The sequence below is a fragment of the Cynocephalus volans genome, chromosome 4 (assembly GCF_027409185.1).
Source record: "Cynocephalus volans isolate mCynVol1 chromosome 4, mCynVol1.pri, whole genome shotgun sequence".
NCBI classification, from domain to species: domain Eukaryota; kingdom Metazoa; phylum Chordata; class Mammalia; order Dermoptera; family Cynocephalidae; genus Cynocephalus; species Cynocephalus volans.
In genome coordinates this window covers 5401902-5427725 of record NC_084463.1, presented here as the reverse complement: position 1 = coordinate 5427725, position 25824 = coordinate 5401902, and the positions used below count along the sequence as shown (strand labels likewise).

The window sequence follows — 25824 nt, the reverse complement described above, 5'->3', positions numbered from 1 at the left end:
AACATCCAGAATAAACAAATCTATAGAGACAGAAAGCAGATCAGCAGTCGCCTATGGCCAGGGGAGGAGGTACTGGGCTGAAATGGGAGTGACTGCTAATGGGTATGGGATTTCTTTTTGGGGTGAAGAAAATGTTCTAAAATGGATTGTGGTAATAGCTGTACAACTTGGTGAATATACTGAAAACCATTAAACTGCATACTTTAAATGGGTAATTGTGCAGCATGTAAATTACATCTCAAAAAGCTATTAGAAAAAAATAGGGAACACTAAACTCTGATGATATAGAAGTCAGAATGATATAAATCAAAGTTGGGGTAAAAAAAAATGAGTGAGAAAAGGTAAAAGGGAGACTCCCTGAGTGCAGGAGTGCAGTTAATGTTTTGTATCTTATTCTGGGTAGTTACAGGAATAAATATACTCTGTAAAATTTCATTGAGCCTTATACCTAAAGAGCTATGTACATTACTGTATCTATCTTTACTTCAATGAAAAAGTTTCTTTTTTAAAAAAATACAACCATAAATTTTTTAAAAACCTCAGTACACTAAGTTAGGGATAATTGATATCCATTTTAGGAATAGGAACATAAGGAAATTGAGAGGTTAAAATGACTTGCTTATGGTCATGTTCTAAGTTAATGACAGAATTAAACCTTTGTTCCTAATTGTAAATAACATGTTCCATCTAGAAAGGACATCCCCCTCCTACCCACAACTACTGCTTTTAAAACATTATCATGCTTACTTCCCTGACAGCACTTAAAACCACATAAAATGATTTTATTATTTATTACTGTGTCTTCCCTCAATAAAATGTAAGCTCCATGAGAGCAGGGACCTCCTCATCTGTTCAGTACTCTATCCGCAATACCTAGAACAGTGCCTACTATACACAAGGTGCTTAATAAGTATCCAGAATGAATGAAATCATTATACTCCAACTCTTTCCTATTGTTTGTCTTCTTGAAAATGGGAATTCACTTCAACATTTGTTGAAACGGCAACCAAATACAGGTCTGGCTATATTACATCTCAAATATTGTTACCAACGTTATCTTCAAGATGGTTAAAAAATGATAAAAAAGATAAACAATTTAACAATAATTCATTATGGAAATGTAATGTGGAAAAATAGTTCTGTTTAATGATTGATTTGAAATAATGAAGACATCAATAAAAAATTTTTTCTAATAATAATAAAGTATTAAAGTTTCCTCTTCAACAAAAAATTACAAGTTAATCTACTAAATATCATGAGTTAGATGGGCAAAGTTACTGCATTTGAATGAGAATTTAGCATAAATTACAAGATAATCATGCAGATTTTAGGATAGCCTGTGAAAGCTTTATTAGAAAAACAAAGCAAAAACAAAAAACAACTTGGATGTCCTTTGCCTTAAGATGACTGATCTGAAATTGTCTTGATAGGGATGCTCTATATTCTTTCTTAAGTTGTGTCTTCCTTATATTTTTTAGTGCTTCTTTACTTGAGTAGTTTTCTGTATGTAAATTATTAATATTTTTATTATACAACCTAAATAAATGAGATTGAAAGATTTAGTAAGTAGATATTTTCTCAGAAAAGGTGTTATGTAAATGAAAAAGTGCTATAATTCAATCTTTTCTTTAAAATCAGACCAGTAAAAAAAAAAAAAAAAAGGCTGGCTGTTTAGCTAAGTTGGTTAGAGCACGATCTAATAGCACCAAGGTCAATGGTCTGGATCCCTGTACTGGCCACTGCCAAAAATAAATAAATAAAATCAGACCAATATCATCAATGTTTTTAAACTTCCCTTTTAAAACACATTTTAGTTTAATCCATTTTCTTACAACAGCATTCTTCCTCTAAAAGTATTGTTTATACTATTCACATGTCACTTTGTACACATTATCTCACTTTATTAATATTTTTATGTATATATTTTTGCCAACTACACATATTTTTTTGTATGCTATGTATTTATATTCCTAGAATGCAGCACAAACTAGGCACATCATAATTGTCTATTTTAATTGATTAAAAAAAGCACCTAGAGTGGAAGAAACAGCACCAAGTTGGAATTCAGGAGACAAGTTCTACCCCTGAATTGTGGCCTCCAAACAAAAGCTCTATTACCCTTGGGCTTTGAACTAAATTAGTTTTTAGGTCTTTTATAGCTCTGAGAAGTGAGGCTACCAATTAGTCAGAATAAAACCCAGGGGGTTTTTTCTATTTCTTCTCTTAGAAATATTGTTTCCAGTGCTCTTGGAATTGGAATGATCAACCAGCTTACAGATTTATAGCAATCTTTGTGACTTCCTCCTCTAACTACCCACTTACAAATTATTCTACCTACTTACTGCTCAAGAGCATCTCCCCACCACAGTAGGCTGGTGTACGAAATGAAAATAAACTTTAAATAAGTTTATTGGCTACTTCCAATAGAAATAAACAGCTGGTTCTACTAGTTGTTAGGAAAGCAGATGTTAAATCTAGTTTTCTAAACAGGGCAGATTTCTCATTACTCCCTGAGAAGCAAAACATTTTATTTTGCACAATAACTTTTCTTCTTTTGCTTTCTCCACTATTTGCTGTGTGAAAGTAGTATATCCTAGCGTTGCTTAATATAATCCACACGTTACAAATGGATTCTTTCTATATACTGTAACATTTCAGTTAAATGCCACCTAGGAACTAAGTTCTTACAAACACGTTACCAAAAACAAACAAAAAACATAACATGTCTACATGTTGTATATTTTCTAATACACTGAAATCATATCTTTTTTAGAAGTTGTGCTCCAAAAAAGTGTATATAGTCAAAATAGCTGAAAATGTTAAGTTACTTAAATGCCTTAAAGTACTTGAATATCCATAAAGCACTGCATAAATACTTTTGTTTAAAAGCCAAAAAATATAAAATATGTGTTTTTGTTTATGGAACTCTGAACAGTAATAGGTATAAATTAATATATATAGTCATTTGCAATATATAACAAGAGTACATACGAAAAATATTTTATGTGTTTAAATAAATTAAAAAGAACATGAGCACGATGTAATCGAATATGCCTTAAACATGTTTACAACGTGATTCCACCAAGTATTCATTTGACAATAAATACGACTGTACTACATTATACAAATAAAATTTAATAGTAGCAAGGAAATACTACATTCTGATAACAGAGCAACTATTTTCAATCCACTATCAAAAAAAAAACTTTTACCTTTCTGAGCTTTCATTGTCTGTTCTTCAATCTGCCTTAGACGTTCCATTAGCTCTTCCTTTTCACGTTCTATTCTTTCCTTTTCTTTTTCTGCTATTTCTCTTTTCTTCTTTTCATTCTCTAATTGTGCCCTTAAAAGAAATTGCAATTGCCATGTTACAAATTAACAGATAGAAATATTATTTATATGAAACCTAAATACTAACTGTGACTCAACTAGGAAGAAACTACAGCATAAATACTTTAACAGGTTTTCCATTATATTCGCTTGTGTTCAATATATTGCATGGTTAAAAATACAGGACTGTCCTGTTCCATACTCTTATTTGTATAGTTACATGTGCTGGGTTCCAATGTATTTCTTACTGTGGGGTCACAATAAATACAATCAATGACTATTTAAAAAAATATTAAAAACTTGGATATTTTAGGACAATTTTTCAAAGAACAAGACTACGAAAGTATAACTGTCAAATCTATCCCTTGTGTTCAAAGTATGACTTGAGTCTGCCTTAACAACATGGGGAAAAATAGGAGATTTACCATTTGCATACAGAATGAACTCTGACAACAAATGATATGACAGCATCAAGAGTTAACTGCACAGTTGCCATACCCCAAGAAAATGCCTTCATTAGATTATCAGGAGCCCTCCTTTGGGGAAATAATAAAGGCTTAAAGGGCGTACACGAAGTCCAGTATCCTGAACAGGAAAAGAAACCTGGGGGGTAACAATTTTCAATCTTTAAAAATGAATTAATACCAGCTTAATTTCTTGAGTAGTACCCATTCGTGCATTCATGCCTAGATACAAGATGACAAATCAGTTTTATCTCCTTTGACAATTCCATTAGAATGATAGTAGGTGGTTAATGCTGTTTAAAAAGATTATCATCAGAGTTTGGTGGGAAAAAATGCCTCGGTCATTTAGCTGCATCTGCCACAGACTTGATGAAACTGTTTCTTTTAAATAAAGCCAAACTAAGTCATCAAACATCTACCATTAGCCTACCATGGGTCAGACTCTGTTGGGGGACAAAAATATGAAGATGAATAAAAGTCAGATGAGAAACTGTGTTATCAGATAATATTTTCTACTTATTAAGTTTAACCAATATTCAAATCACTACATTAATGAGAATTATTATTTTTTATTTTAACTTCTCAGTATACATTGTCGTTGATTTTCCTGTCCCTTTACCCGTTCCTCTTTCCCCCCTCCCTTTTTCCCCTCGCGCCCAAAGAATAATTTTTTTTTAGCTTAAAAAATCAGTTATGATCTCATCCCTGAAACTTATCTGAGTATGTTTTAATGTTCCACAAAAAGACATCACTACCATCTGGTGTCAGTTATGAATTTCAGGCACAAAACCATGTAGTTCCTCAAATTCCAATCTGTAATAAACTTATCAGCAAAGTTTTACTATCAAAGCTTTTTTCCTTTTATTCTATACACCTGAATTTTAAAATTCCTGCAGCTCCTAGATATCCTTGCACCTCCAACACAGAAAGAGCACTGCTCTCGGGCAAATGGGTAGAGTTATCACAAGTTAGCAAGAGATCAGACAGACACTATGGTGACCTCCTAGTGGCACCAAGCAAAAGCCATGAAGTATAAGGGTCACACACCTCCCTGCTGGTTTAATGAATTCTCACACCATTTAAGAACGCAGGGCCTGGAGCTCATTCATACAAGGGGAGCTCCATCTCTGTTCTGAGGTTCCCTATAAGGTACTTTCTCAATAGCCAGGAAGAAAACCAGTACCTATACCCTACTCTAGGACTTGGTCTCACTCTGCAGCACATTCACATCTCTCTCCTTACTCTACTTCAACCTATAAAGTGTATACAGACAAAAAGAGATTTAAGGAGTTGAGAGCTTCCACCCCCCTAGAAGACACGAGTGATAAAGGCTTAAGAGAATGTTTCAGTGTCCCAAATTCCTTGGCCATAAGAAGGGCCTGGTGGCTCCACAGAGGCTGCTGCCCTTTCTGCACATAGCTGAGAGCAATAGAATAATACTTTTCACATCGCTAGTGTGGCCAAGAGCTACTCTTCTCCATGCCAAGCTGTCAGTCACCCTAGGACGTTGATTAGCCTACCTCAACCACTCCCCAGTCTCTGTGCAATCACATCCAGTGCTGCCACAGTTACCCAAGACAGCTGCCTTACTCCTTCCTTCCCCAAGGCCACACAACACTTCTTGAGCACTTACAGCACAAAATGAGATCTCAAAACCTGAAGGTTACAATCATATTCTGTCAACTCAGAACCTTTCAGGTCCAGCTATGGTATATACGGCCCGTTCTGGAGATGGGAACTGGTTTCATTTAGCTTTTCTCTATTGATGTTTCATTTGTTCTTCTTCAAGGATGGAGGTGAAGGAGGGATGAAAGCAAACAAACAAACAAACAAACGAAAAAGACTGTAACTTAGTCACAAGTTGGGGGAGAAACAATTGTCTTTTCTGTCTTGTCTCTCTTATGAAACTGGAAGATCTTGCTTCTCCCCTAAACACTGTTCACTTGGGAGGACTAAACTGGTCAGCTCACTGGCCCCTAGGCATGCCATGCATATTCTTACCTCCACACATCTGTGTATGCTGGCTTCCTCTTCTGAACATACCTTCCCTCTCTCTAACCCTCAAGCCTGTTTCTCATCTTCAAGCCTAGTCAAAAAGCTTCTTCTGATTATTCAACCATAAAGTTTCTTCCGATTATTCAACCATAGATGTAGATATTTTTCTTTAGAGTTTGAGTTTGGAAACACTCATTTCAACCCAGTTTTTCTATTTCAAGGGCACAACATATGAGTAAACCCAGTTTTCTGTACTAACATGCAAAAAATAAATTTAAGAATATCTTACTTTTTAAAGAATATCAAATGGGTCCAATTACATTTTTCTTAAGTGAATATTAAAAACTAACCTGTTTTCAATTTATATTCAGACTATGAATTAATAATATTAATAATTATTATAATAGCTACTATTTATTGAGCACCAAGTAGTTTGCTAAATGCCTGTATACCACTGTCATTATTTCTTACAAAATCCCTTGAAGGTAAGAATATTATTTTCATATTAAGAGCAAGGGAACAAGTTCAAAAGTTACTTGTTCAACAAGTGTTAGAAGATGATTCAAAACCCAGACTCATCTAGTTCCAAATCCTGTTCTCTTTGTATCACTAGCTATGTCCTAGTGATACAGGTAGCCAGCTATGACACAGAATTTCCCATAGCTAACTTACAATTGGTTCACAGATATCTGAATCCAAATTGTAAATGAGGGTCTCAGTTTTTAACTTTGGTGACAATTTGAGCCATACAAAATTGTTCAATAATTACAGAATCAGTCATCATTTGATTTGGATGTGAATAACTTAAGAGCAAAGACTACAGGGAACCACCACCCATGGTATATAATAAGGTCATTTTCATCGCCAAAAAAACCCCCAAAGTTATGAGAGTTATGGGGAGAAAATATGGCCACATATACCAAGGTACTATAAGGAAAGAGGCCTCCGTGCTGCCCTTTCCCAAGTACTGTTCTTGCCCAAGAGATTCTAGCAGCACAGGCAGCATACCTCTGAGCATTCCCCCAAGTATGTCTGCTGGCTACTTTGTCAAGGGGCTTGACCAAAATTGTTTCCACATATACAGCTGCCATTTTTCTCTCTCTGACCTGTAAAGCAGGGAATAAATGAAGACTTGGGATGCCATTTCTGAAAGACTGCCAATCCCTAGGAGGCTAGTTTAATATAAAATATCCTCTAGGCATTCAAATAAACAGTTGCTGAATTCCTACTGTACATAAAGCAGTCAATAATTGCTTACTAATGAAAAGGTATAAAATTTGTCCAGGAAAGGAACCATGGATTACCGCACCAAAAAAGAAACTTAAGTCTTCTATTTCCATCTAGGCCTTACGGTAACTAAAATACAGCACCATCCCCAAATGGTACTACTTAAACATACTACAAATACTAGAAGCCATATAGCATTCCTCTCTGTGCTGAGAAATAAAGAACATATAGACAAATATAAATAAGTAAATAAACATATAATTAAATAAATCAACATTATGGACAAGCAGAACAGGTAGGCATAACAGAGGGATGAGTATGAGATCCAGAAAACTGCACATAAAGTAACTTCTCCTTTAACTCATGATAGAAGACCTTACAGTAAAAGCTTTAAGGAAAAGAAGATTTAAAAAAATAAAGACTATAAAAAGTTTTTGCCTCTGAGAGAAGTCGATGAAAGGCTATGATTAATAAAAATATATAGAAAAGTAAAGCCCAACAAAAAATGTTTTTAAAAAGCACGTAAGACTACAACCACAATGAAATCCTAAGGCACATGACAACAGTAAAATAAAGGACAGAGCTCAGTAAAAGTAACAATCCAACTTAATATCTTTAATGCTGGGATAAGGAATTACTAACAAACTTCACGTCCGTATAAAAAATGTTTTGTTAAGCAGCTAACTTCTCTAAGGCAGACAAATTGAGTTAATGTTACAAAATAAGTAAAATTAATATCCAATTACACAGAACATTTAAGGAAAAAATCATTAAATGCAAAGTATAGTAGCAAAAAGATATCTAGCAGAGGACCTACTTAATTACTAGACACAAATCATATTATTTCAAATATGTTTGAAATATGTTTATACATGTTTAGGGAACCTCAATTTTGTTTTTTTTTTAAGACCTACTTTATTTCTTAGATTATCATGTTGTTCTATAAAGATTTCCTCAATAAAGGTTAACTTTAGTTTGGTCTCTAAATTTTTTCAAATAAAGCATAAAGTCTAAATTAACCTAAAAACAGATCTGGGTATTATGCTGCCGGACAGAGGAATCTGGTTCCAGGGTCAATGAGGATTTTATTCAATATCATTCCATTTTAAAAATTACCAATTTAATATATTTAATGGTATCGTTTTCAAGTCTAAGAGAAACAAAGTTAAAAATATCAATATCTTTTGCAGATAGTACTAGTGTTATCCTACTTTGCACAGTGACTTTTCAATTGAGTTCTACAACATCACTACCATTGCTTCAAAGTTAAATATTCAGCATATTTACCCTGAAAAACTAAGAAATATAAATCACAAACAAAACATATTTGAAATTTCAAACTAGTATATCCAAAACAATGTCTGTCAGTGAAAAGCAAGCATGGCAAAAAAAAAAAGCACATCAGTGAAGTCATGAAAAGCTATTTTCTCGGAAATATCAAAGATTGCCAACTTAAAAATTATACATACTCATTTTAAAAGAAGTGAGAGTTATAATACTGTTCTTTCAATTTCAATACATGAAAATAATGTAAAAATGTCAATCTAGAGTATGCTAAAGAAACTGAGCAGTCTTAAATTTTAGATAGCCTACTCCTAGCAATTAAAAATGAAAGGCTATAAATTCCATACCTTTCCAACTGCTTCTGATGTTTCTCCTCCCTTGCCTGAGCCTTCATTTGTTGTACTTCAATAGTATCAGGCTTCCTTCTTCGCATGTATAGTTCATGGTTTCCCATACATAAAGCCAAAATCCGTTTATTGATTCTCAGACGAGGTGCATAAAAAACAAAATCCTAAACATAAAGTACTATTAATTTAAAATCTTCCTGAAGGATAGTCTCTCTCACAACAATCTTGTACTAAATTTCATCATGAGGTATGAATTCTAATGTCGTAATACATATATCACATGTCATAATTTCTAGTAAATATGACATATTTCCACATAACTGGTTCCTCACCTTTTCACACCCCACCAGTTTTGTAAAGAGGCTAATATTCTTATCTTCTCAATACATTAAATGTCATTTATTCTTTTTTTCCTCTCCAGAGTAACTATGAGCACCTCTGTTCCTTTCAACTTAGAGGAGGAGGTTTTTTGGTTTGTTTTGCCTTTTGCCATTAATGTCAAAATTGATCCTTTGTTCATGGCTATCAAGTTTTTTAACCTAGAATTAATCTCCTTATCTTTTATCTTTTCAATAACTAATAGAGCTAGAATACTAGAGTATACCTGACACCAAAGAAATGTTTAAAATTTAAGTAAAAGGATTTCTTAAGTTCAAGCCTTCAAGTTACAAAAATACAAAGTTCACAATGCAAAACTCTATAAACAAGAGATCATTTAGAATAGAACTACCTCTACTACATTCTAGCCACCAATGCACAAATTTTTTAAAGTTGCTTCTTAAGAATGGTGATTGTTTTCAACCACCTCCTAATAAATATTACCTAGCTTATTATTGAATCTCAGTTAAAAGTCTAATATTTATATCTTCTAAAAAAATTAAAACCTTATATTTTTAATAACATTCATTATTTCATCACTCAGAAAGTCTATGGAAAGAGAATGTTCCTCAGAAGCAATTCAATAAATGAATAATGCCATTCTTCAAGTGATATCATAGGAAAGCAGCAGAAATTTAAAGAGTTAATAAATAAAATATATAAAAAATTTTACTTACAGGGGCCTTTTTGTCGATTGGTTTTATAACAAATTTTTTGTCATTAAATGAAATATTTCTGATTTCACTCCAGGGAAAACCAATTTTAGGTGTTAACCTTAAAAAATGAGAGCATCCCTTTAATTAGAGGCAGGAAACAATGGTCAAAATTCCCAACAACTTTCTGGGACAAGTTTAACTGAATGACCAGCCTTCAGAGTTCCAGATTTTCAAAATATATTAACTTACTCATATAACATACTGATGACATTATATTTTAAGGTGAAACTTGATAAATCAAATCATAGTAGTTATTTTCCTAAAATTACTTAGAAAAAAACTATCTGGTGACTGAAGTGTAGAACTGAGCCTCTAGGGGTTTGTACTAGCTCTATTTAGTTTTTATTCTATTTGGACTCAAGCTAGTACGACCATCAGTTTAAATATGTTTAAGAAGAAAGGGGGAAAAAATAAGGCCTTTATAACTTCTCATGTGAATTATGGACATAAGTTACTGAATACAAAAAAATTATTTCCTTCCTCTGTTCAATTTAAAAATGTTTGCATATTTGTGAATTTCCAATATACTTTAAAAGGATTAATTTTGTGATATGTAAGTTATGTCTCAATAAAAAGTTTAAACACTCACATACACGAATATATGGACAGATGGTAAAGCTAGAATTTACACCTTAAAACTATAAAACAGGTGCCCCTTCCCCCTTTTTTTAACCACCCTACACTCAAAGATATAGGGCATCAGATTGGAATAAGTAATTTTGTTTCTGCCTTTTCACATATTTTACTGTTTCAGACTATCCATCAAATGCATCACTGCTGTCCTAATAACAAGAGTGAGAAATGATTTTGACACTTATACTAGCCAAAACACATCTTTTAGTCTGGCTTCTGATAACAGAGCATGAATTTTTACCTACTTATTGTCTTTTTAATTCTTAAGCAGCCTAGGTACTGCAGCACAGCAAATAATTTTTTCTAGGTAACACATTCTTTACTCAATATGCATGTATTATACTGCCCTCTAATGGCCACTGAGATAAGTCAAAGTAAACTAAGGAGGCTGCAGAACACAATATTTTAAAGGTGATATTAAACTACATTTATGTGCTACTTTGAAAAATTTTAAAGCAATTGCTTCATATAATTCTCAAAACAACCTTGTGATGGGAGCCTTGAAACTAATACAATGATTTTAAAAAGAAAGAAAAAGAAGATCTGGTTCAAAAAAATTAGTCTTGAAGTCATTTTTGCTTTTTAAAAACTTCAAAATATTCTCTTTTGAACAATACAACATTCTAACTTGCTTTATAATATAAACCTGGGGAAATATTAAGGTAAAATTACTAAAATGCTCTCTTTTGGAGTCATTATACATGCTTTGAACTGTATATTTTATTAGATATCTGTAATAAAGAAAACTAAAATTCTAGAGCCAACCTAGAATAAACAATAATACCTAGGAGAAGTATTACTGGCATAGAATTGGATGTTATGTGGTATGGTAAGTAAATTAAAGAAAGGTATAAGATAATTGTAGCTATTGTTCCTGAAAAATGCTATAAGAGTCTGATGTATTTTATATTGTACTGTATGTATCTGTATAATATGTAGTCTATATATATCATACATACATACTATATATTATATATGTATAATACAGTACTGATTGTGTATACATATGTATAATAAAAAATAAATACATATGGTTAATTTTAAAATATAATCACACTGTTCATTATGCATAATACAGGGATATTCTATTTTACTGATGTCTAAAAATATCCAAAACTCGTATGTTTAAATGTTCAAAAAATGTGTTCTAAAATATAATAAACACACGTCTATTAATTTCATTTTCTCATTGCCCCTGACTTCTTATATATGTTAACTTCAATCTCAACCTTTTTGTGAGGCATAGTAACATGTAAGGAATTATTCTTCATCTATTGAGGGAACAAATTTTAATTAAATTACTAGACATAACTCACAAGAGATAAAGAAGCACACTTCAAATAAATCACCCTATTTGATAAATACACTGAGAAATAGAACTCTGAAACTGCAAGGTGCTCTGCAAGTCTATGGGGCATTAACTAATCTTTTAATTTGAATAAAAGCGGTAAGAGTAATCAAGACAAGAAACAACTTTTACAAACAGAAAATAAGATTAAAGCTATTTAGACCACTGAATAATGACTATTGAAACTTATTTACTTACTTGTCATCATGCTCATAAATATTCAGGCCCAAAGCATCAACGCCTAGCCACAATTCAGTTCCCTTTTTATTTTTTATTTCAAAATAGTTGACTCCATACATTTCTAGATCTTGTGCAATCTTCAGGTATTCCATCATAGAATCTTCCCTGTTGAAATAAAGCTAAATGTAATATATTCAAGTAGGAGTATCTAATATCAAACTAAACTTGCAAAAATATCTTGGATTAAAATTTAGTGCTTTATATTTATTGATTAAGTCAAATGATCTTTTGGGGATAATCTGATGTAATAATAGAAGTTATAAAATAAAAATACTTTAATTTGAGGAAAAACGTGTAGAAAATAGCCCCAAATACCTTAGCATTCCTCTGTGTTCTTCATGCCAGTTCTGTATTCTTTCTTCCCACTGTTCTTTTGTCAGTTTGTGTTGTTCCAAAACACTTAAAAGGAAAAAAAGAATCTATTACAATGCCTTTATGAGTCAAAATCAATGTTCTTTTAAAAGTCTAGAATCCTTTCAGTAACCTGACTGTGGTGGTTGTCATACAAGTCAATACACATGATAAAATTGCATAGAACTAAATACATACACACACAAATGCATGCATGTAAAACTGATGAAATATGAATAAGTTGGTTGGGTTGTATCAATGTCAGTATCTCGGTTGTAATATTGCACAGGTACGATAGTTACACAAGATGTTACCATTAAGGAAGGCTAGGAGGAGAGGATCCTGGGGACCTCTATTATTTTTTACAAATGCATTTGAAACCATAATTATCTCAAAACTAAAAGTTTCTAGGATTCTTAAATTATTTTGAATAGTACATGCTATAAAATAGTTATTATAAAAATAGTGTATGGAAATTCAAATGTTTCAAATGAATAAAATATTAGATGAAAAGTCTTTTTCATTATTAATAGAAAAATTAAAGAACACATTGAAAACCAGAATTCATGGGCCTTCATTCTTCCTTTATTCTACGTATTTACGTATTTGCTATTAAATTTAATTTTGTTGTTTTGTGTATATTATTTTCAATAAAAAAGTATACAGTGAAAAGCCATATTCCCACCCACTTACTCCCTCAATTAACTTTACATTAGTTTCTTTCATATCCTTCCAGTGTTCCTCATTCAAAAGTAAGTAAATACAAATGTTCTTATTTTCTACCACTAATATTTTAACACAAAATCAGCAAAGTCAACATGTTTATAAATGTAATCTACCTGCTATGCTGACTACAGATTATGATTTCTATTCTCTTTGGGTTATATGATAATTATCCACCTTTCTTTATTGGTGAATCTCCAGATCCTACTTAGCAATAGCTAAAGCTGCAGTGTCAAAATATTATTGTTCTGCTATGTAAAAATGTTGCATGAAACCCAGGGATTTCCCAGCAAAATAAAGGAATCTTAAGATGGAATCTTTCCCTGGACGAGTTAAGTACTACTTACAGAGTGGATTCTTTAATGAAGTCTCAGATTCACCATTATGTTCGTATTATGCACTGCTCCTTTCTCTATGCCTCCTCTTTCAAGTTCCTGCTTTTGGAGAGAGTAGTTTTGTCTTCTTCCTTAGAGCACCTAGGTTTCCACATTTTTTTATGTGTGTATGTACTCTTTCTTGCTATCTAACCTCTGGGCTCTTCAAGAGACATGCAATCAGCCTCAGAGGCATAACCTAGCACAGCCAATTACTCACCATTATATGCCCACTGCCAGCAATGAAGTACTTTAAAATTTGTACAGTTAATAAATTGAAATAATCAATTTCCCCCCTCATTTAAAGAATAAGTCTAGAAACCCATGCCTCCCTACCCCTGGGTTTTTTGTTTTTTGTTTTTCTTTTTCCTTTTCTAAGCCATACTTCTTTTAAGGACTGTCGATTTTCACTAAACTTAATTTCCATACCTAACATCCACTGCCTCCAATTAACCACAATCTGGTCAACTCCCACCATTCTACTGAAAGTAATCTTAACTAAGATCACTATCAGTCTCCTTATTCCAACAGACACTTTAGTTCTCCTCATATTCCACCTTCTTTGTACTATTTAACAGTGCTGATCACACTCCTTAAAGCATTCTTTTACCTTGAATTCCATAATATAACACTCCCCTGGTATTATTCTTGAATCTCTGGTCATTTTTTTCTCACTATACTTTTACAGAAGCCTCTTCCTCTGAACTTAAAAGTTGAGGTCCAACAAGGTCTGTCCCAGGTCTTTTTCTCACTTCATATGTACTTTCAGGTCTATCTCTTTCATTCCCATGGGTTAATTACCACCTGTTTGTTGATTCCTTCCCAAACTGTATCTATTGGCCATACTGCTCTAAAAAATCCAGACCTACATATGCAAATGATTACTAGATATCTTTCTTATACTATACATATTTCAAACGCAACAGAATCAAAACTTCATTCATTCTCCTCCAAAATGTATATTTTCTTCCCCTTATCTTGGTAAAAGGTATTACCAACCACCCAGCTGCCCAAGTTAGAAACCTGGCATGTAAAAATGTGTGTATATCTAGCTCTTTCAAAGGGAAGAAACACTATCTGTTGGAGCTGATCATTCATACCATCAGCAAGCTAAACTCTACTGTGGGAGAATAGAATTCTCATCTGGGTTTTTCAATATAAGAATTAAGCATCCATCAGAATCACTGAATTTTTTGTTTGATTTATCTTCACCAAATAATTTTCTGGTTACTCATTTCCTCCTCAGGTACTTAGATACTGAGAAAAAGTATACTATACACCATACATGTGAATATATTTCCTCCATTCCAAACCAAAATATTAGTATTATGAATTTATGACTGAGCCTCTTTTAAGCTTACATAGCTTGAATTAGTCCTTCATAGACTACAAACTCTGGAAGAACACCAGCCTGCAAAATTAAGGACTATATCCTGAAGAGCATTTGTGCTAGTGACCATAAACAACCCTATCTAAAGCAGTTCAGCTATCTTCCTCCTTTTTAAACAATGTGGGTTAGAGCACACATGCATTAAAAATAAAGAAATTAAATTATGCTTGAGTGTGATTTTAGTGCTTAACAAACTTTGAAATCACATAACTCTTAAATGTAAGTCAATTACTTCATCTGGTGCTCAACCAAACAGCAATCTGATTTGACACTGAAAGAACAACTACCTATGTTGTTCTTGCTGAGATAAAGCATGCTTATTCTGTTATGAACATTTAAGACATTTTAAAGATAATTTTGATTATAAAGATTTACTGTACATACTAACTCAAAACCTAATGTGCTGTGCATTTTAATGTATATAAATTATATCTCAATTAAAAGTAAAAACTAATCCTTATCTGAAATGAAATTCTACTGTACTAGTTTTACTCAATTAAGTGCTTAAAAAATCTGAGACAAAGAACTTTGGGTTGGAATAATCAAAATCTGATAGACTAACAAATATCTCATATTCCTGTCTCTTGGTGAACAACATGCATTATCCCACCTTCTCCTAAGATAACTATTATTGCTATATAAAAGGGCAGAATACTATATCATTTAATAATCAAATTTTATTATATTTAGTAGTACCTTATAAAGCATATATCAATAGATAATAAAGTTACTAGTCAAAAATAAACAAGGTCTTATAAACAAAGGAAATTAATAAGACTGGATATGAGGTAGTTTTGCCTTTCTTCATATTTAGTAACTATGAAAAAGAAACTACACTAAGAGCTTCAATACTGGAAGGAAACGGTGCAAAACTGAAATCTTAAGTTAATAATATATAGTTTTGCACTTAAATAGAACTTTAAAATTGAGGAATTTGGACTAAGAACAGTAATAACCTCTCTCCATGTTCTAAAAGAAAGATCTCAATGTACTTTCTAATATCAGGGACATGTGTGTTACCAAAATTAAGAACTGAGATATTTAAAAGTAATGCTTAATGCTGCATTTTCTAGATTTCATAAATACTACCAAATAATACTATATCACACCTCACAGTTAAAAATATAAATCATACAGTTCATGAATTGTAATCATAAACTGGAAGGTAGGCAGAATAGAATTATCATCCCCACGCTGCAGGTTTAGATATTGGGACTCAGAGATTTTAGGTTATGCATCTAAGGTCATGTAACTAGCAACGGGTAGAATTAGTACTCAAAATCTAGGTCTTCTAATAATTTTTTTCCTATGCCATGATATTTTAAAGTAAATGTTATAGAGGCAGCAGTACACTGCAGGTAAGAACAGAGCACTAGCCTAAGAGTTTGACATCTAGTTTAAAAAGTCTTTTTAAAAATTTAGAAACTTAATTCTATGGAGGAAACATGGCCTGCCACTTATTCTCAAAAAGCATTTATTAAGCACCTATCTGCCTGGGTTAGAATTTTACTAAGCAACAACAGTCACATCCTTCCCTTAAGCCCAAATTATCACTGCCTCCATTTATTGCCTTTCCTATGGGAATGAGGAGAGAAGAGGTAGATCAACTTTAGGTAATAGATATATAGAGCATATAAATCTATGTAGCTTCTAGGTCATGATTTTTAAAAGTATACTCTGACCCAGCTGGCAACTTAAAATCTCAAAAAAAAATTTTTTTTTATTTACAAACTTCTAGAATATAATTTTCAGAGAATATAACAAAAAGGTATGTTTCACTTACCGCTGGGGTAGGAGTCTATCATTAGCCAGGTAGCCTGTTTTATGAATCTCTTTGTTATAGTCTCCATACTTGGCTTGGACAGCATAGGAAGCCAAAAGAACTGCAGTTTCTGGTGGGCAATATATCTCATCATTTAAGATGGCTTCTTTAACTTGTAAGAAGAAAAGTCTCTGGGTAATTTCTTGAATTAACTCCTCAGAAACATCTTCAGGAAAGAATTTTGCTCTAAACTTGAACTGTAAGGGATTCTCTTTTTTAACATCTTGCTGGGTCACCTGGAATAGTAATTTCAAGTATAATAAACAAAAATCTTAAGTTCATAATCATTAAACCTAGTCACATTAAATTGTTTTTGGAAGAAAGTGGTAAGTGAAATAGAAGATTCTAAATCTATAAGAAAGATTCTAAATCTGTAAACAAATATATGAGAGAAAAAAGATTCTATGCTCTCAAATGTGGCCTTTTACTCACAAATCTTAATAACCAAATAAAAACTTCTGTTGATATTCTTGAGAAGCTTATTATGCAGATGTATAAATCAAAGTCAAAGTATTTAGTAATACTATATATAATGCCTACTTTAAAATAATATTTCTTGTATGCTAAGTTTTCAAATAAGAAAAGTGTTTCTTTTTTCTAAGATGATAAGTTGATGGTACTTAAGTGAAATAAAAGACATGTCACTTCAATGATTAACAAGATAAGTGCAAAAGAAGGCTTCGAATCAGTCAGACCCTTAGATTTTGTGGCACAAATTCATGAGACCTTCAAATTAATTATTAGCTTAATGTTATACGTATTTTACCTTTTTATTTAGTTTAAGCCACGTGGAATAACCTTTGCTGTCTACATACTGCAGCCCAAAAAACCAAACCTCACGCAAACCAACTGTTTTCACCACCTAAAAAAAACAAAACAAAACAAAAAAAACCTCAATTTCAGTTCAACATTTACATTATAACTGCATGACACTACACTGCAAAAGAACAAAACTATACAGATAAAGGTATATTCCTTTGCCATATGAAAGGTCTTTCCTAAATTTAACATAATAAAGGAACATCTCTGAAAACTTAAATTCAGATTTTCTATATTTAATTTTGTAGTGTTACTTCAAACCTTACTTGATCCACTTTTTCATATCCTTCTCCTTATTGCCCATCAAGACCTCAACAAATAAAAATAGTCTAGGAAATAAATATAATAATCCTACGTTCCTATTTCAATTTACCCCCCCAAGTACCTTACCGGTATTTAGGGAAAATACCATTTTGGTGATAAGAAAAGAGTCTGATATATTTTATGTCTCCCTTCAACCAAGCAGGAAACCATTCTTGGAACATGGCATAAGTTTTACCCTTCTACACCTTTGCTCATGGTATTTCCTCTGCCTAGAACATTTCTTCTTACTTTTACCAACTTTTGAATAATTTACTTTTCAAGGCCTAGCTCAACTAACATGTCTTCTGTGAATAAAGCTCTCCTATCATCTAGATAAAATTAATCACTTGTTCTCTGATGTTCCCATAATATTTTATAAATATTGCTATTAGAACATTTACTCTTATCATAACTAACTGTGTTATTAGTAGTGTGTCTATTTACTCTTTGACTGTGTAACACTTAACGTCAGAGATTATTGTTTTATTCATCTTAACGTCCATATCATCTCCTAGAAAGATTAGCCATTGGTAGGCACTCAAAAGAATTAGAGTAAATAAAGTGGTGGAACTAAGATACACATCCAGGACTATGCCCACACTAAAAAAGAGCATGTGTTAAAAAAAAAAATTATATTTAAAATAAAATGAGGGAAATGAGCTAGGAAGGGTGAGAGTTCAATAATACTTTAAAAGCTTTAAAGAAACATTCAACATCAGTTCTTAAATGATAATGATTCTTCATTTGTTTTTTTTTTAAATAATCTTAAAACATTCCAGGGTTTTAGTTTCAAGAGAGCAAACTGAACCCTTCAGTTTACTTTCCCTCTCTTGAAAAATTTCACTGATATGATACACATAAAACATTAAAAATAAGGAAAAAACCCCACACATAGCTGTGCTAGGAAGTAGAAAAGCTTACCATCAAAAAAAAAAACCCCCAAACCGAAAAATTTCTGAAGGATATGGTATATAAAGACATACTGATAGTGCAAAAGCTCATCAATGCCACACAACAAAAAATTTAATATGGACAAATAGAGATCCCAAAAAATTCAACTTTGGCAAAAGATAGGTTGTCCCAATAATAGTCAGAGAAAACATTTTTCAGGGTAGCAGGAGTAGGAAATGTACAAGTCAAGAGCTTCAGAGAAAAGCCTGTCAAAGAAGCTGGCCTCAGCTTTTGCTTCCATGCTTTGTGAAATTCACAATATTGGCTAAGTAAGAGGGGGATGTGCCACAGCAGGCACAAAGAATAGCACCTTAACTAACTTTACACTATCACAAGAAATACCAGGAGGAAGAAGAGAGCTCAGCTGTGAAATTCCCTAACAAGCCCTATTTCTCCAGTAGCTCTTTTCCTACTTCTTCTAGAGGTGCTCTCAGAAACTTCTGATCACATACCTCTCTAAGTAAAAAATGCTTGGGCATATACTTACAATATATGCATATTTATTTACAAGTTATACACTATTATGTTAATACACTATGAAGCATATATTTAAAAAAGAATTTGGAAGAGGAAAGATAAAAATATAAACAGTTTAATATTTCTTGCACCCTAAAAGATTTTGCACACTCCTTGAGGTTATGAACACTCTCCATTTTTTTAATCCCACAAGCATAAGCTGGAAAAGGAGGCTAGGCAAGGAAGAGTCAGCAATGACAAACCAAAGGGTGTTAAGCACTCATTCGGAGTCCCCCAACACATACCAGCTGGCCTCAACCTAACACCATAATCAAAAGTGGGTCCGTGCTACATGTGGACTCAGGAAGCTATGTACTCTCGTTTGAGAGGACCCAGTCTGCTCCTGATCTGACCTGAACCTGCCAACTCATCCCACATACTCACTACACGTAAGGTAAAGCCTGCTTTTAGATCCTTGTGTTTGGGCTCAAGGGAAGTTGTCAGGAAACAGAACAGAAAGAATTACTGAACAGGGCCCATGACAGATAACAACACTCAATAATCTAGACTTCCATTCACAATATGAATTACATATATATCATATATACATTTTTAAAAACTATAAAATACTGTTCTATGCACTTTATATGGATTCTCATTTAATTCTCACAACACCTTTCTGAAGGAGTAATATTATCGTCATCCTAATTGTACAAATGAGAAAAACGGGGCAAAGAGATTAATTTCCCAAAGTCAAACAACTGTCGCTGGGACTATTGCAGGCAGCCTGGCTCCAGAGCCTACCTTTAAACCACTACACATTACTGCACTATAATAAATGAAGTTTCATTTTCTCTGGTATCCAAATGAAAGCAATTCTACTTAATAAATATCACATATTTTATTTCTTAGTATCCAAAACCAAAAAGGCTCACTAGCCAATTAGTTTTTGGCTACCACAAACATTTTGCTTACTATAAATAACATTTCAATTTGCTATGAAGTACAATAAATGCTAACTCCACTCACATTTTTATTAAAATATATTTATATTTATTAAAATATATATATTTACAAACTGGAGGCCTAGAAGAACCAACAGAAGTGGATATTAGTTCACAAGGTATGGTGCATGTAGCTACTTATGATTTTTGCTTTAAAAATTTGCTCATACACTCACACAAAAGGCTTTTCATCTTCCAAAATGTATCACAGCTTTAAAGTTCATTAATAAACTAATCGAGAGATTAAGTATACTACTTGTCAAGAGAAGAAGCAGTTTTCCAGGAGGTTTAAAATTTTATTTCATCAGATTTTGGATCAGTCTGTGATAGAATGATATCTAATAAAACCAGATATCTAATATGTCATTTATTGCTGTAATACTGGAAACTCTTATTCTTTAAGATCAAGTTACTCTGACCACAGACTATTACTGTCCTTCTCCTAAGTAGAAGTTTATGTAAAAGTTGTCCTCTAAGTCTCAAACCATGCAAGATATATCATCTTCTCTCTTTGCAATTGTCTCTTCACCTTCTTATTTGACCTCAGGGTACCAATCTTCTTCCTCCTTTTCTCCATAAAACTTGATTACCTACAGTATTACAATACAGCATCACCTGTATTTTAAAATACTGATGGTTTAGAGTAGGCCCAGACAATTAAATCAGAATCTTTGGAAGTGGTTTCCAAACATTGCCTTTTTTTTTTTTAAAGTTCTACAAGTGATTCTAATGTGCATTCAAGACAGAAAAAAGACAAGATCAGTAGTCAAAGTTCCTTAACATGACATACCTGACCTCCATGTCCTAACTCGTGCCTAGCACATTATGAGCCCATGACACCAAACTGCTGTTAGCTGTCTCCTTATAACCTTTAATTCTCTATGCCTTTGCTCCTGTTGGCCTCTCTGTCTAGGATCTCAACCCACTGCACTCAAGGACTATGTAGAATATCTTTGAATCCCTTTTAGTTGCCACTGCAATGATTTTCATAGCAAATACTAAATAAATACCTGCAGATAATTATTTTTAAAAAGTCCTATCTTGGAAAGGTAGAAATGAGAAAGAATAAAGAATATCCCTACACCTGGTTCAAGATATCTGAGTAGGTACTGAGAAAAATTCCAAGTGCTTCATAGTTGGATTATCAGTAAAGGTATAGGAAAACACGGAAAGAAGTATGCAATAACATCCACAATATGGTGTCAAAAGTTACATACTTTATGTGGTTAAATGATACCTGGTCAAAAAGTTGTTTGCCAGTTGTATTGGGCTGAATGGCAAATTCCAGCTCAGCATCCATTGTAGTTACTCTTACGTTGATCTGTAATGAAAACAAAAGGGATAATCAGTAGTAAAGAGAATATACTTATTAAGTATTAAGCATGAGAAATACTTTTATCTGATTTATAATACTGTCTTTATTAGATAAAATTTGAATTTAATCACAGGAAATCTTAATTTATTTGTAAAACAAAGTCCTCATTTAAAAACATCCACGTATACTTAACATATACTGGGCACTAAACCATGGGCTTTCTATATTCTCATTTAGCCCTTGCAATAATAATAGAAGATACTATGTTCATTTCTACAGAAACTCGGAGTTTCCATTACTTGCCCAAAGACACATGGATATCAAACAGCAGAACAGGTATTTAAATTGAGGTCTAACTCCAAATTCTCTGAATGTCATTCATCACTCTATATTTCTTCCAACACAAAAATCATATATTTGGTTTTATTCATACTGCAAATAAATGTATTCTTCACTTTATAAAAAGCATTTGCCTACAGTCCTTTATTCGGAAGACTCTATTTTAAATACTAATTTTCTTGTGTAAATACCTTTCTAATTCAATCTCAAACTTAACATGCCTTACCTAAAATAATTTTTACCCCAGAGAAGCATCTTCACCTAGAATTCCTCATGATGTGGTCCGAATCTAATTTTTTAACTTTAACTCACACTATAAGAACTCTAAATTAGACTTCTTATTTCCCCTTATATGTCTTACTCATTCTAACAACTACAACCTCAGCACATGTTGTGGCTTTATCTGGAATACTTTCTCTAATCAGATCTTACTGATATAACAATCACAATAATTCCTTGAACTTTCAAAAGGAAAGAATGGAACTGAGGCCACCAGATGTGGGAAAGGGGGAGGGGAGATCAGGGAGAAATTGGTAAAGGGCCACAAAAATGTTTGCATTTTATAACCATAAAACTAAATAATCTTACAGAGTCACCCTTCTTTCAAATAATGTTATTAAGAAACACTGATACATACAAAACAATACATGTAACATACGTAAACAGTGAAGCATAATAAAATAATGAAACCCATAAATCCACCATCCAATCTAATATTAGAAATAACAAATAATATTGCATATCCCACTGTATTTCTTCTTTGTGAATTTTGCTATCCCCAATGCCCCAACAGGTAGGCACTAACTTGAATTTTGTATTTGTCACTCTCTTGCTTTAAAAAAAAAACAACAAAAAAAGTTCTATCACAAATATAAGTATCTATATGTAAAATATTTAGTTTTTAATTTTTTTAGCTATAATTGTACAGTATTTGCTAATAAAAGTTATTGATGTGGGCAATGGTTACAGAGGTATATTCCCTTTATGAAAATTCATAAAATATACACTTTTGATATAGTCTTTTGGGTATGTATATTCTATTTCAATAATTGTTGTACACTATAGTTTAATTTTTGACACCTATATTTCTAAGATTCACTGATATTTTTGTTAGTTACAATTCATTTTCACTGCTAAACAATATTCCCTGTGTGACTAAACAATAATTTACTTATCCATTTTCCTGTCAAAGAACACTATTTCCAATTTTTCGACTATTAAGAATACTGCTATGAACATCCTTGCATGCCTCCTAGTACATGTGTGTCAGAATCTCTCTAGAAGAAATATATACTTAGAAGTAGAATTCCTAGCTAATAAAGTATAAACACCTTCTACTTTACCATGTAATGCTTAATTGTCTTACAATGTGATTGTATCAGCTTACACTACCATCAATAGTGCTAAAGAATTCTTGCTGATCTGTATTTTCACTAACAGTGGGTTTTACCAGATTTCTTAAAATTTGACAATGTAAGTGGGTATAAAATGATAATCTCAGTATGGTCTTAACATGCAGATCCCTGACTGCTGATGAGGCATACATATGTGGCATACAGAATTCTAAGATGGCCCCCATGATCTCCATCCCCTGGTGTGCCAATGATTAAGCTACATCACGATAGAAGGGATTTTACAGATGTCCTTAAGGGTACTAATTAGTTGACCTTAAGATAGGAAGATTACGTAGGTGGGCCTAAGCTAATCATATGAACCCTTTAAAAGCAATGAGTTTTCTCTGACTAGCTGCAGAATAAGTTAGAGAGATTCAACTGAGATTCAACTGTGAGAGAAATTTGACATGAAAAAGGTTCTCCATTGCTGAATTGAAGGGGGCATGAGGCAAGGACCTGAGAACAGCCTCTAAGAGATAAGAGTGGCCCTGGGCCAATAGCTGGCAAGAATATGGGGACTTCATGCTTCAGTAAAGAGGAATGCACCATCGTGCAAGGAAATGAATTCTTCCAGTAACAAGAATGAGCTTGGAAGAGGACCCAAGCTCCAGATGAGAACACAGCTGGCTGACACCTCGATTTCTGCCTTATAAGACTGTGAACAGAGAACTCAGCCACATCACACCAAATTACTAACCTACAGAAGTGTCAGATAATAAATGGCATTGTTTGAAGGTACTAGATTTGTGGTATTTTGTTATAGAGCAATAGAAAACTAATATGTTTGTTGACCACTCAGTTTCCTCATCTTTGAAATGTCTGTTCACATCTACTGCTTACTTTTCTACTGGGTTGTTTTTTTCTTACTCTTTTGCAGGAAGTCTTTATATATCTAGATACTAATCCTTTGTCAGTTATTTGTGTTACAAAAAAAATTATCTCCCAGTTTGTGGCTTGTCATTCTACTTTATGGTATCCTTCTGTATGATAAACAGATATTCTTAATTTTAATGTTTAACTTATGAATGTTTTACATACAGATATCAATTTTTTGCCATATTTAAGAAATCCTTCCCTAGTCCAGAGCCATAAAGATATTCTTATATTTCCTACTATATATTTCAAAGTTTTGTTTTTCGTAACTTATCTTCAATGATATTTACTTATGATGATGAGGCAGAGGTCAAATTTCATTTTTTTAATCCCCACATGGATAATGATATGGGGATTTTAAATATCCCAACATAAGACTGTTCTATCACAAATCAAATGTCTGTAGAGGTATCCATCTGATTTTGTTCCACTGGTCAATTTAATTATTCAGCTAATATCATACTATCATAATTATTGTGTCTTTAAATAAGTCTCTTTTTTTTTGTCTTTTTTGAGACCGGCACTCAGCCAGTGAGTGCACCGGCCATTCCTATATAGGATCCGAACCCGCAGAGGGAGCATCGCCGTGCTCCCAGCGCTGCACTCTCCCGAGTGCACCACGGGCTCGGCCCTAAATAAGTCTTGATATCTGGTAGGGCAAGTCTCCCCCTCATTATTCTGCAGAAATGTTTTGGCTGTTCTTGGCTCTTTATGCTTGCTCTTGGCTCCATATAAAATTGTGCACTTTTCAAACTATCCCCTTATAATTTATAATTGGAAGTAGACAATTCATCTATCTCTTGGGATGAAAACTGACATCTTTTCAGTATTGACTTTCCTATCTATGGCTCTCTCTGTACACTGATTTAGGTCTTCCTTAATGCCTTACAAATGTCTTTTAATGTCTTTTTTGAAAGAATTTATAATTTTCTCCACAAAAATCATATTAACCACTTAGTAGATATTTTCCCCTAAATCATCATGGTTTTGTAGCTATTGTAAATACAGGTGCATACTCCCTAATTCATAATCTTGACATCCTAAAAGCACTGAAAATGAAGTTTATTAGTTAATTTTGAGCAAAAATCTGACATGAAGTGATGTAAGACTATCACTTGTAGTGAAAAAATTTATCTCACTTCACTTGAATATTCACACATTAGTCTGCAGAAATATTAATGTTTTTGAGGTGATGCCACAGACCTTGATAAAAGTTTCATGATATAATGACATGTGCAGGTAATATGTTGTATATTCACCTTTCTAAAATTCAAAAATTCCAAGTTCTGAAACTCATGTATCTTCAAGGGTTTCAAATACAGGACTATGAATCTGATGAAATATCTTTCCAAATTGTTTTCAGTTTTTGCTTCTGTAGAAATGCAACTGGTTTTTATACTGACTCTATTTTCAGTTGCACTGCTAATTGTTATAATAGGCCTGTAAATCTTTGAGTTTATGTAAAGCAGAGGTCAGCAAACTTTTTCTGTAAAGGGCCAAATCATAGTAAATATTTAAGCTTTGCAGAGCATATTGTCTCTGCTGCATTCAGTACATGATAAATGAGCTTACTATGTTCCAAGAGAACTTTATGAACACTGAAATTTGAATTTCATGTAATTTTCATGTGTCATGAAATATTATTATTCTTTTTATTTTTTCAACCATCGAAAATGTAAAACACATTACTAGCTCATGGGCAGTACAAAAAACAGGTGGCTCACTGGATTTGGCCTGTGGCCATAATT

At 32.9% G+C, this 25824-nt stretch overlaps 1 protein-coding gene across 2 annotated transcripts in view; it reads right to left on the bottom strand.

Annotated features, from left to right (window-relative positions):
- RDX (radixin) overlaps window positions 1–25824 on the bottom strand; it is a 57238-nt gene that overhangs the window by 15353 nt on the left and 16061 nt on the right. Inside the window, exons 3-10 of one of the 2 annotated variants that reach the window (XM_063093300.1) lie at window positions 21393–21476; window positions 17389–17484; window positions 16584–16858; window positions 12278–12361; window positions 11921–12067; window positions 9703–9799; window positions 8648–8811; window positions 3213–3343 (exon numbers count right to left, since the gene is read on the bottom strand). In XM_063093300.1, coding sequence (XP_062949370.1) covers window positions 3213–3343; window positions 8648–8811; window positions 9703–9799; window positions 11921–12067; window positions 12278–12361; window positions 16584–16858; window positions 17389–17484; window positions 21393–21476 — 1078 coding nt within the window. Of the gene's footprint in view, window positions 1–3212; window positions 3344–8647; window positions 8812–9702; window positions 9800–11920; window positions 12068–12277; window positions 12362–16583; window positions 16859–17388; window positions 17485–21392; window positions 21477–25824 lie in introns of those variants that run through there. The other variant, XM_063093301.1, reaches the window with a different exon arrangement.